At 41.9% G+C, this 13,389-nt stretch overlaps 1 protein-coding gene across 2 annotated transcripts in view; it reads right to left on the reverse strand.

The window, feature by feature from the left end:
* Positions 1-598: 598 nt before the first annotated feature.
* The window catches only part of MAP2K6 (mitogen-activated protein kinase kinase 6), a 133,201-nt gene continuing 120,410 nt past the window's right edge, over positions 599-13,389 (reverse strand). The window contains exons 12-13 of one of the 2 annotated variants that reach the window (XM_032617671.1): positions 10,637-10,752; positions 599-3,615 (exon numbers count right to left, since the gene is read on the reverse strand). In XM_032617671.1, coding sequence (XP_032473562.1) covers positions 10,675-10,752 — 78 coding nt within the window. In that variant the 3' untranslated portion in view covers positions 599-3,615; positions 10,637-10,674. Of the gene's footprint in view, positions 3,616-10,395; positions 10,753-13,389 lie in introns of those variants that run through there. The other variant, XM_032617670.1, reaches the window with a different exon arrangement.

A 13,389-nucleotide genomic window follows, 5' to 3' on the forward strand; every position in this document is an offset into this window, starting at 1 on the left:
CCTTTCAGAATCTTATCAGGTTCCAGGAAGAGATAGCAGGGCCTCCTAATAACCAGCACCTAGAATTACTTCCTTCTAGCATCAAGGGATTGTAAAGACCAGGCATGTTTCCACTTGCCCAACAGCTGTCTTTACAATAAACATGGCTTAAAACCAAAGTTGGGGTGCAACACAGGAAAACAATCAATCATATATACAAATAAAAAAGGCCTCTCATAAAATTCACACAAGGTAAGAAAAAGGTGTGTGTTTTTTTTTTTTTTCCATACGAAGACCAGATTAATAAATGAAAGCATTTTCAGCAGTAAGACTGAGGCACAAAGGAAGCTGGGGAACCCCACTTATCAAACTAAAGTTCTTGTAAAGTTCAATTCCATATAGTAGGTATATATCTAGCATCTCATCAATATTTTCACAAAATATATAGAAAAATGTTCATGTATTTAAATAAACAATTTGAACTACTGATAAAGCCCACCCCCTCTTCCAGCTTTAAATGACCCCACGTGATGATTCCGTAGTGTAGGAAATATGTCCCAATTGTGGAAGTTAAATTACAGAAGGAAAACATTTTTCCTCTAAAAATACCTATTTTATTAAAACATCACTTCATCATTCCAGTTCATAGAGAAAAATCACTCCACTCAGAAAATAAATTTGAGACTAGAGAATAAAACAAACACATGGATAAGGTCACGGATAAATTGTCTGAATTTTCTTAATCGAGCCTCCTCGGGTGGCTCTGCAAACGCGACAAACTGTTGCCACATGTAACTTTTTGACACAAATAGTTGTTCTGAAATGGCTGCTGTGGAGCTCCAGCTGTTAAATCTGGTTTGATGGCAAATGTACCGCTGTCAGGATTCACCGCAGATTTTTGATGAGTGTGCGGAAGGCACCTGATACGATCCGTTTGATGTCTGAATGTTCCCTTGCGTTCCATTCACGACAGATACACTGTCTCAGTTTCCAGCTCCCACGGGCCACCCTGGGACCCACTCCTGTTCTCCACCTGCAGCCTTTGTAAAACCCAGCAGTGGTGACCTTCAGCTTGAGCCTCAGAACGCACCCTTCTCCGTGCTAACACTGTCCAAAGAGCTTTATTTTTTTCCTGTGTGTCAGTGAACAAAAATGACAGTTCCCGCCTCTGCAAATGTAGAAATTTAGAAATTCCACTGCCCATCAAGATCCCAGTGACAACACTTCCTTGTCACTGAGATCAGGTTACCCTCAGCCACTTTACAGTAGTAACCAATTTAAGGATCTGTAGGCACGGCCGTCACAGGTCAATGTCTACGCTTTCTTTCAAATGATTCATGCTTGAAAATGAACATACATGACCCTCTCTTGCCCTTGTGCTTCCGAGTCCTGTTAGCATACTCCAGACAACAAACATCAGGGACGCACAGATATTGCTGAAGACACAGCTCCCAGATTCTTGGGCTATTTGTGGTCCTCGATGGGTCATTTCATCCTAAGTTCCCAAGGCTTTAATAGCCACAGAGACTTCCAGTTAAAGGGAACAATATTGACAGCCAAATATTCTGACTGGAGTTTGACAGGGGTTTCAGATAGGCAAGGTTGACCTTTATCACACTCTCTTCCCTCCCGCTTCAACGAGACCCCTCCCCTCCCCCAGAAGCACCAATGAATATAGTCTGGAAACAACTTCTGTGCCCTTAACTCTTACCTCCCCGAGAATTGAACATACAGTAGGCCACTTGAGATCAGAAGAAAAGAAAATAGAACAACCACTTCTTCTACACTGCTTCTGAAAATTCAAACTAGCTTTTTTTCTTTTAATTATAAATTCTAGCTCTTCTGGTGAAGACCTGTAGTGTATTTCTATGAACATTCACAGTTCTCTGCATTGTGGAAAAAGTATGCTCATCAGATAACCTTTGGTGTCCACCTTTCTTAAAAATGTTTGCCCCCGGAACTAAACGTTAGGAGGCTCGGTTTTGTGTTCATTTTTCTTTACCCAGAAGGCAGCTGATAGATGGGTTGCATACTCTCAAAATGCTTTATCACCCTTCTAATCATGTACCTTTTTTTCTGGGTGCCATCAGTTTAAATGGTCTCTGTAGAATCAGTAACACTAGGGAAACAAGAGAAAATTCTCTGATATCCAAATCTATGTCACTTTCTGAATCCTCTTATAGTTCAGTATTTTGAAGAAAAAAATAATAATAAAGGCTTGGCTTTTTGATAGATTTTCCCATAGGGGATCATCTTTATAGTATTACTGAAAATAAATTAAGGGATATATCTGTCTGCTTCTCTTATCAGCTTGCTCTTCCATGGGGTGCCAGCCCTTTGCATTTATCTTTTCTTCGAGCCCCCAAGCACAATTTCACATCACTGTTCAGCCTGAAACTACAAAGTCCGATGACAATCCCCTAGGGCAGTGGCTTGACTTGCTCTATTTAAATAGCTTGCAGGCTCCAACACAAACACTGGTAGTGACCAAACGATGCTAATTGTTCATTTCTGGCCACAGTAGAATGTGACTTTGGAGGAAGACGTAGCCAACCCAGCTGCTCTTCTTTAAAGGCCAAATGGAAGTTTTATTATAAGGTCTTATATTGTGAATGAGAGCTTTGCTACAAGTTCTCTTAGCTGTCCCTCACCATTTCACGATCTGAGAACAACAGAGTCCACGTAGGCAAGACCAATGCAAAACTGCTGATTCTGACTTTTGATATATGAAAATGGTTGGATCACTTCCTTTCCACAGAAGTGTTAAGTCAGCCCAGTTCATCTGTAACCGGCAGAGGAATAACAAGCAAATGCACTCAAGAAAAACGGAAAAGACCCTGATGGCCTGGCCGAAGCCACAGACCCTGGGGATACTTAGGAAGTTCTGTTTTGTTTTTTCCTATATTAAGACACAAGTAAGTGCCTAAACTGCCCCGTGCTTTCCCTGAACTCATCTCCAAGTCATAAGAGCGTTAGCCTCATTCCTCGAAAGAGACCTTGAAACCCGAAATGCAAAAGTGTGTCAGGATTAAGTGTCCACAGAGACATATGTCCATACTGACAACTGTAAGAAAGAAATACAATGCAAATCTCCCAAAATCCAACTGTAAACTCCCAAGAATAAAGGGCTTGATATCCTAGTTCAGATGACAAATACAAGTGATGTCAAGATACTGACAGTCCAAGGGAACAAGGCTGGATATTTTTAAATTCTCTTAACACATGTTTGTGTTACGAGGTGCTATCGGCTTCTTTTTAAAGAAAAGAATCCCTATCACAAAGTCCTTGACCTTGCTTTATGTTTTTTCTGAGGCCCAGTTCTCTTCCCTCAGTTCTCTTCCCTCAGATACAAAAAAGGCTTTTAGAGAAATGTTGCTTGCAAAAGGAGTTTGGGTCAGGAACTGAAAAGAATAAACCCCAGCTGAAGTCTTGATTCCAAATGGCTCCATTAGAAAACCTGCAATGGTAGAATGATATTTGTAGAGCTGTAAACACAGACACTCTAAACCTCAGAAAAATGACACATCTTCTTTGCAGAAACCAGGAACAGGTGGTGAGTGATGTATTTGGTGGCAATATGCTTCCCCCAGAAGGATAGTTTCATTTTGAAGGCTCAGGAATTCAGGTTTTATTTCCCTAGGTGAAGAGAAAACATTCTTTTAGGTAAATTACCAGATCAAATACTTAAATATGCTCCCATGAGGAGTTTCCGGGTGTCATTTTAAGTGTACTTTATGTTTGCCCGATGGTGTAGCAGGAAAAAAAAAAAAAGTTTCTGAATAGTAAAGAGACTATAGCTTTAAGGAAGATGTGTTGTCCTGGAAGAAGAAAATAGAGACAGCTTAGGTAACTGGCAGACTGTTATTTGTATAGCATTCTGTACAGCAAAGAGGATAATTACTGACAGAAGCAAAGCAAATTATACAGTTGTTACAGTCCCATGGAGAAAACAGAGCTTTCACTGAGGGCTGTGGAGCCCAGAGATTCAAGCAAGGCTGGCAACCCAAGACAGTCACATCAGAAAGGAGGCATCCAGCATAGACCCCTTGAGAAAGGAGGAAGGTAAAGCGGTCTCCTCTCTCCAAGCCCAGGGACAGCACTCAGGGGGTAGGTCTGCGTCTCCTATAGCGCTAAGTCTACCTGAGAACAAATATTTTGACCCCAAACTATTCTTTATCACTCTCTTCAAAGACAGCCGAACAGATGAGGTGGATGACTTGGAAGATTTTCAGAATTCTATCTACCTTCTACTTCTGAGGTTAAAGTGGCCTCCCAGCTTCTCAAAGCCTGATGCAGTCCAGGAAGAAGGAAAACCGGATGATTTGTGTCGGGTTTCATGGTTCTCCTTGCACATGAATCACACCACAAAGAGAACCAAAATGCAAAAAAGCTAAGAGACAAGAATGCAGCGAACGTCCAGGAGAAGTGTGCCTTCACTTCCGTGTTACGAAGTAAGTTATTGCATAGAAATGCAAGAGGTGGACACTCAGTTTAATCCGAAGAAAATTGTCCCATTGGCTTCCAGAGCAGAATACTTACCTGAGGAAATTAAGAGGCAATTTTCATGGGATTGAACAGTCCCCATCTTTTCAGAATTCATTTTCCTATGTCCACCTTCCTCGTCTGCCTCAACAGCAGTTGAGCTAAATACTAAATGGAAGAACTCTATACACAGAATTAATCAATTGCAGTTTTGTATTTGATGGTCTAGAACAGGTTATGGAAAACCATGGCCTGGCCCGTTGCCTGATTTTGTAAATAAAGTTGTACTGGAACACAGCACTGTGCTCATCCATTTACATATTGTTTATGGATGCTTTCACTCTCTGACAGCAGACTTGAATCGTTGCAACAGAGACTGCATGGCACACAAATCCAGAAATATTTACTATCTGGCCCTTTATACAGAAAAAGTTTGCCAACCCCTGGTCTGGGGTGTCACAGTCCACATTCTACAGAGCCAGAAGTTATTGATCATATGGGATTGTACTCTACTCCCCTCTCCCACAACGAAAAATGTTTGCAAAACTATGTACAGTGTACATTTTCCTAGGGAAAAGGTCCTAGCTTTCAACAGAGTCTCAAAGCAATCCAGAGTACCCCACTTAAAGCCAAAGAAAGCCAAAGAGTATCCTTAGCACATTAAACAGTGCTACACACACACACACACACACACACACACACACACACACACACACACACACAAGAGGAACATGGACCTTCTACAGTAAAATACCTTTTGTCCATTCTATCAGGTTTGGTAACTTCCTCTTCCTAGATTTTACTCTGGCATTTTTCCATCTGAATATGTAAATCATCAGGGGTTGGATTGAAAACTGCATCTTCTACTTGCTAATAAAAATGGAAGATTCCTTTAAGCTAGGAAATCTCCCTTTAAGTCATAGATAGACATTAAGAAGGCAAATTCCCCAGCACAGTAGAGGTTTAATTCATTTTACTAGATCTGACCACCAGCTCCAATGAATTTTATGAAAATAAGAATCCTTCAAGGTCAGAGGGTGTTACATAGCTAAAAAAGCATTGGGGTTGGGAAGTCAAGAAGTAGGTATCCACTGCACTTTCAGGCCAAAGATAAAGTGTTTTGTTCGACACCTTTGGGAGAAGCAGAGTAGTTTCCCTGAGCAGAGCTGGTGAAGCCTCTTGGTCAACAAAAGCATTTTTAGAGTTAAACTGCAAAAACATTCGCCCTTCTCTGCCTCCTTTGTGATTCTGTTTCAAAGACACTAAATCAACTGCATTAGCAGAAAACAGTGCCTCTTTAGCCTCAAGGCTGACCTCCTCCAATGCTGGGGCAAAGGAATGTTTCACTTTCTAGACCATGACATCGGGCGCAGGGCTGACGAACAGCAAAGAAGGGTAGGGCCTCAATTAAAAACCTAATCAGGGCTTCCCTGGTGGCGCAGTGGTTGAGAGTCCGCCTGCCGATGCAGGGGGTACCGGTTCGTGCCCCGGTCCGGGAGGATCCCGCATGCCGCGGAGCGGCTGGGCCCGTGAACCATGGCCGCTGGGCCTGCGCGTCCGGAGCCTGTGCTCCGCAATGGGAGAGGCCACAACAGTGAGAGGCCCGCACACCGCAAAAAAAAAAAAAAAAAAAAAAAAAAATTGTAAAAACCTAATCAACGAGAGGCAAGCAGCAACAATAATGAGACACAAAAGTGAAGTCGTACAGAGGACTGAGTAACCAAGAGTTGCGTTTTCAGGGTCACGAACTGTAGACAGAACAAAAAAAACCCATACACCTGTGGTTCCCAAACTGTGTGCTGAGACACCCTGAGACTCCACAGAAAACTCCTAGGGACACAAGATATCATAACTTTTCAAGGGAACCACAGCGGCATCTGTAGGACATCCTGCAAACTACTACAATTAAGTTGTGTAGACCTAGTATGGGAGGATGTGCACAGATTATATGCAAATATTATACCATTTTATAAAACGGACTTGAGCATCCATGGATTTTGGTACCCATGGGGTGTCCTGGAACCAGTCCCCCAAGGGTACCAGGGACAACTGTGTAAGTCCTCCAACTTTGCTCTTTTACTTCAGAACTGTTTGAGCTATTATAGATCTTTTGTGCTTCTATATAAATTTTAGAATCAACTTGTCAATTTATATATTTTTCAAACCTGCTGGAATTTTTATTGAGAGTGCATTGATTCTATAAATCAATTTGGAAAGAACTGATATGAAAACAATATCTTCCAACGCAGGAACACAATATCTCGTTCCATTTATTCAGGTCTCCTTCACTTCTCTCTGAAACATTGTATACTTTTCACTGTTCAGGTGTTGTGTCTATTTTGCTAAATCTGTCCCTAAGCATTTTGAGGTTTTTGATGCTCCTGTAAATGGTACTGTTTATTGTCATTTCAATTACCGACTTCTCCTTGCTAGTTTAATGAACTGTTTTAACATGAAGAAAAAAAAAAGTTTTGTGGACCTAACGACTTAATAAATGGAACTATTAAGTATTTCTTTTGGCCTGGGGCACCGTGGAAGAAGTTACTAAGACAATCAATGGCACCCTGAACAGAGGATGTTTGGGAATCTCTGGCATATACATTTTTGGGTTAGGCTTGGAGGCTATACAAGCACGGTAAAAGACAGACAGTTCTGAGCTGTACACACACATACTCATTTTCCATCTCAGACTGTGTAAGCAAGAGAGAAGCGGCGTATGTAACCAATTTGTTCTGATTACATCAGTGTGACCAAACACAGACACTGGAAGAACGGCCGGTTCTTCCACATCGGGGCTGATAGAAGTAGCCAGCTGGGAAACTGGGGTCTCTCTGATATTTCATCATGACGTACACACATCTGTGTGATTTCCTTCCCCTTAAGTCACCACTGGGGAGGCTCTACACTTACTCCGGGGAGGTTGACTTTGCTTAAAAACGAGCACGTGCTTTTTTGAGAAATCTACATTTGAAATTATCTTCAGAGCCAATGCATGGTCTTCTAAAAAGACATTTAAAAGTTGTCAATGGTGAAACTCCAGCTCTGAGGGCAAATTTGACTTCTAGAAGTTGCCAAGCACAGCTTGGTGCTAAGTCTGATACACAAGGTGGGTAAAACAGAGAGGAAAATACCTGGTAAGGATTTTTGTAAAAACAAACAACTAAGGAATAATTATAAAATGATGATTCTACATTAACACTTATGGGGGAGGAAGTGGATTCTGAAGCCTTTTCTGAAAGAGAAGTGGCCAAGATATTTAGTAGCATTATCCACATAAATAATCCTGAAAGTGTTTCCTCCGAAGGGCAATCCTTACTGATACACGCACGTAAACGGCAATTGTCCTAAAAGTCGTTCACGTTGCTTTTCTGGCATACCTCTGAAGCCAACAACATATAGAGAAGTGGATATTTTTATCAACATAAAGACAATATATAATGTGGGTAATTATATCACACCAAATCAAATACATTTGTGGAAAAAAGAGCATGATCTCTTTTATAGAGATACATTGACTTTCTGATACACTGATAATTATAGGCAAGGCTAATATTCAGATGGTCCATGCTGGTAGCACATGAAATATTTTGAGTATCATCCCTGGACAGGGATTTCTTCTCTCTCTCTCTACACACACACACACACACACACACACACGTATGTATGTATGTACAGGAGACTCCCAACTTACATCAACTTAAATATAGTTTATGCATCTCTATATTTATTTTAAAATTAGTTGTTTAGAACTTATAACACAGTTCTAAAAAAAAATCCTAAACTTTAGACTTGTAAGGCTATCAGGCCATTCTACTTTAGTATGTAAGATACCTAATCACCATGTAGAACATCATTTCTATGGGGAAAAGGTATCCCAAATTTCAAATCAGTATTCCATCTGTCTCCTTAGGGGGTAGTAGACCATGCTGTCAACCTTGCTGCACATCAGAATCACAGTAGTGGCCTGTGAAAACTGCCTGCTCCCAGGTCCTACCCTGACCAGTTAAGTGAGACTCTCTGGGGCCTTGGCATTAACAGCATTCACAAGCTCCCAGTGATACCAGTGTGCACCAGGGTTGAGAACCATTGACTAACCCCTCTCCCCGGGTGTACTTGTTTTGGGATTCCAGGCCCCGGCCTCACAGACTGGAGATGGGTACACATGAGACACACAGTTAAGAAAATTTCAAAGTAGAAATCACACTGAACGAGAGGTAAGAGTAATCTGACCCAGACCAGATAGATGTCTTGCTTTACATATTTCACCAAAAACTGTCATGAAATGGCCTCAGATATTTTTCTGCTACTTCCTTTTCTCAGAAGATGAATGAATACAGTTTTGATTTTTTTCTCTGGGTCTCAAAGAGAGAAACTTCCAGATTTAGAAAGAAGGGTAGGAAAGTGAATGGCAATAATGACTGGGATAATACCCTTTTTTCTGGCTGGAGAAAGATGAAGACCGGGGTAGCATCAAAGCAGATGAATTTGATGTTTATCAAACAGGTATGTCTTGGAACTGAAGATGAAGAAGTGTATGGACGAGCCAGACCCTCTCTGGGCATGAGCTGGATGCCAAGAACAAGGGAAACATGCAAAGAGAGAAAAAGAAAAGATTGCACTTCACAATCTAAAAGGGGAAAAAGCAGGGTATTCAAGGGAGCAGTCTTCTCTCCATATTTGTGAATTTGAGGCAAAGAAAGGAACAGAGTGTGTTCTTTTTTCTTTTAATAAGAATTCTCTGCCCTTGTGCTGCAAGAGTGCGTTTGCATGATTAACACAGTGTTTTCCTGGTGGTTCTCAGTCGTATTTTCCCTGTGGACCACTTCACTCTTTGACCTTTGAGGAACCTCAAGCCCCAGATCAGAGAACCCGTGGGTGTATCTGGCCATGAGAAAGAGCTTTTGTTGCCTCGTCCGCCTGTTAGGAGTCCACCATGGAGCTGGCCTCCCACCGGGGAGCGATCCACTGCTGAAGAAGGACGTGCCTTGAACTCGGCCTGTGGAAATGTGGCCTCTATTTCCAGGAATTCATTCAACCCTTCCCATTACCTTCTCACCTTATCAGAGAACGACTCACTGCCTTTAATTTTCTTCTACTGCAGCCCTTGCATTTATAGTAAGGCTTCTTCATTGAACAGAAAACGAAACCAAAAACAAAGCAAGAGTACAGTAACAACAAAGGCAATCCTTGGGGCTTATACATGGTAGGAGGGGGAAAAGCAGAGGAAGGCACTGATTCTCTGTGTGGTATGACGTATTTCCCCTTAGGACTGACAAACGTCCTCCTTAGATGGTATTTATAGATATTAGACGTTATTTATAAGAGCCATGTGGCAGAATTTGTGACATCAAATACAAACATACACATGCACGCGCACGTGTAGAGGGATAGACAGATGATGGAAAATCACATCACAAATCACATTCCATTAATAGTGTAACACAAATATCAAGAGAACCAAATCTGTGACTCTGAGCTGTGATAAAAGTGATTTTATGTTTTCCAAAATTGGGAAAAGAGTATGACCAGGATACCTTGCCACTTCACCAGAAAATGTGGTTATTCCCCAGGATGGAGCAGAAATTTAGGAACACGGCAGCAGCCACAACAGCTGGGACAGATACTTCACAAGAGCTCCTGGTGGATACTTTTATAATACTCTTAAAGATGCACATTAAATAACTTCTTCTGGACCACAGACACGACTGAACTTAAAAAATGAAAAAGCCTATAAATACTGCCAACCCAATCTTGTCTTTTGTCTCTCCCTCCTTGCATAAAATCGAATCTTTTCGACCAAGCGCTTAAACATAAATATTAAAATAATAAGTGGGACAAACCACAGATCTACTTACAATTTCATCACCACTGTAGCACCTTTTTACCAGGGCCAATGCATTCATTTTGTAAAGAACAAGAGAAGTCTGAAAAGCCTAAGGACTCATATGATACATCATTAAATATTTAATCACCTTTTTTAAGTCCTAAGCCTTTATCATATTTCTTCCATCTAGACAGTTCATTCTATACTATAGATTCCAAGGCCCCCTTTGGAGGGGGAAAAAAAAAAAAAGAAATGGGGAGAAAAAAACCTTCTGAGAGGCAGGGTTAAATTATCTCAAAGATGAGTTTCTATTGGCGCTTTAGTGAACTTGCTTCACTCCGTTAAACCCACCAATCCACAGGAGGGTCAACTGATGGAGTCCATTGTTTTTAGTCTCCAAGAATCGATTTTACAAAAGATGCCACGTCTGTCGCTTTGGATTCGTGTAGGGTGAAAAATGGATGTTGCTGGTAGAGAAAAGAAAAATACCTGATATTAATGCCTGTCACTGACAATGCATGAGATTACCAAGTTAACAGATCTGGTTAGTCAACAAATTAAGTACCCCTATCAGGGCTAAACTGGACTCTTCCTACCCCCTCCCAAACCAAGTACACATTTAGTGATGCTAACTTTCTTTTTTTAATTGGAGTATAATTGCTTTACAATGTTGTGTTAGTTTCTGCTGTACAGTGAAGTGAATCAGCTCTATGTATACATATATCCCCTCCCTCTTGGACCTCCCCCCTCCCAATCCCGCCCTTCTAGGTCATCACAGAGCACCGAGCTGAGCTCGCTGTGCTCTACAGCAGCTTCCCACTAGCTGTGTATTTTACACATGGTAGTGTATTTATGTCAAACCGAATCTCCCAGTTCATCCCGCCCTCCCCTGTGCAGACTTTTTAAAGATATTGCTTAGCTGCTGCTCCTCCCATTTTGGTATATATTTCCATGACAGTGTATCCACTGCTTTAAAATATACACATGTAACTAGCTATACACATCCATCCCTGGTAAAATACAAGGAATAGCAAAGATGGTCCAAGGCTCCGATTTACAAATAACCCTGTTCCTTACAAAGTAATTTTTAGACAGATACAGTAGTAAAATAATTAGAAATTTCAGAGGCTTATGTACATCTCAGTTCTCAAGAAATGGGTGGCAGAGTGAGAAACCAATTTTTAAAATACCAGGAGAGGTGGTTTGGACTGAGACAGTTAACAATGCTACTTTTTAAGCCACATCTACAAGTGATACATATGTCTCTCCATGATGATTTGATCCATTTGGAAAATAATGTAGCCTGCCCGACTCGAGGTATGGGCAGAGAAAACTCAACTTGGAATTTAAAAACTGAAAAGCAAAAAAATGGTCTCTATTCATATGCAGCTCCGATTAAGTAAACTTTACACCAAGTCTTGTTCTTTGCTGGGGGAATAAGCACGGTCCAATACAGGAAGCCACACGTTCCAAAACAATTCTGAAGGAAAAGAAGCCATTTGCTCTGCAGCAGGGCAGTCCTCCCCAAATTGCTCAATTTTGTTACAGGAAGTGCCTGGCCGTCACACTGGAACCTTACACCTCTAGTTAGTAGACACATCAGCTCATGATCCGCAGTCTCCCAGTGGAAACAGAACCAACGAACAAACCAAAAAGGACACTTCCTTCAGGTAGAACTACTGCCACGTGCCCCCGAGCTAGGAGGGCCCTCTCCCTGATTGTCTGGGGGCATTGTTCTCAAGGACTAGTTGAATAGCTAAATATGAGTATTTTTGCACGCAGACATGCGGATGACTCACTCGGTTTCCCCTGACTTTGAGGATTTTAGTTTACAACTTTCATGTTGCCTAGCTGTAGGTTTTCTAATTATATTTGTTTTAAACCTGACAGCAGAGGGCTGGATGAGTCAGCCCTGTGGGAAACTGAATGCCCACCCGTGGAAGTTTTAGAAAACAATGCAAATGGGAAAGGAACAAAGAAATAAAGCCCCAAAGAAGGTAGGTGGTCACCATTAAGTAGCATGACTGAAAAAAAAAAAAAAAAGGTTTTCTGCCTTTGCCCATCTGAAGATACAGGTTGGGTGCTGCTCCAGAGTTTCATATCCATGGGATTAACTGAAGCTCTAGGTGCTGGGCCCTTCCTCTTGAGCTCCTTGGATAAATAAATAGAAACATTACTTTTGATTACTAACCACTTACACAGCACACTTACCAAGTGTTTTACCATCATGCTTATTAGCTTTCCCACATCATCTTGACACTTAGAGATCATTTTATGTCCTTTAAAGCTTTTTACTATCAAAACAGGACACGTCAAGCCTTGGACTGTCTCAGCGACTGCTTTCAGTGCCTGCCAGTCCTGTCCTACCTCTGGTTCTGCTGGTGGTTCTCAGCTCAGTGTACGTAGCCCGGGTCTGTGATTGAATTCAATAACCTGACCCGGAGCCTTAAAAAAATAAAAAATCCTCGGCATCTTTCAGTTTATTCTCAGGCTGGGAGAATGCTGTGAGAGCCAGAGGACAGGGGCAGGGGAAAGCAGGCGGGCATGCGAAAATGGAAAGTGTGGCTCGTCTTCTTGTGCGGGTTTTGAGGCTGTAAAAGGTTGGGAGGGAACCAGTCCATTCTATAAGCAATCAGCTAAGAATAGCAAGGACAGCAACCAGGAGACAGCGAAGGGGCACCATGGAATCATCCCCAGGCGATAGGCCCAGGCTGAGTTTCTCCAAAGAGGGGCCAGGTACAGGAAGGGAGGACTTGAACGTACTGCCGGGAGCATCGCTGCCATCACCAAGAGTCTCCAGATCCCCTGCAGACACCTCATCCCTCAAGACGGTGGTTTTCTCTGTGTTCGGTCATCCCCGTTTAACACTGTGATTCAATCTAGGACTTCCCGGGACATTCAGGGAACATAATCACCTCACTGGGCAGTCACCTGGTTTTCATTTCTCGTGGTTATCGTCTAGGACAGGGGTCAGCACTTGATGGACCAGCGGCCATGTCTGGCTCACTGCCTATTTCTGAAATAAAGTTTTATTGGAACGCAGCCACACCCTTTTGTTTACCTACTGAATATGGCGGCTCTCACACCAAAACAGCAGAGTCAAG

This window comes from Phocoena sinus, chromosome 20 (genome assembly GCF_008692025.1).
Source record: "Phocoena sinus isolate mPhoSin1 chromosome 20, mPhoSin1.pri, whole genome shotgun sequence".
In the NCBI taxonomy this organism is placed as follows: Eukaryota; Metazoa; Chordata; class Mammalia; order Artiodactyla; family Phocoenidae; genus Phocoena; species Phocoena sinus.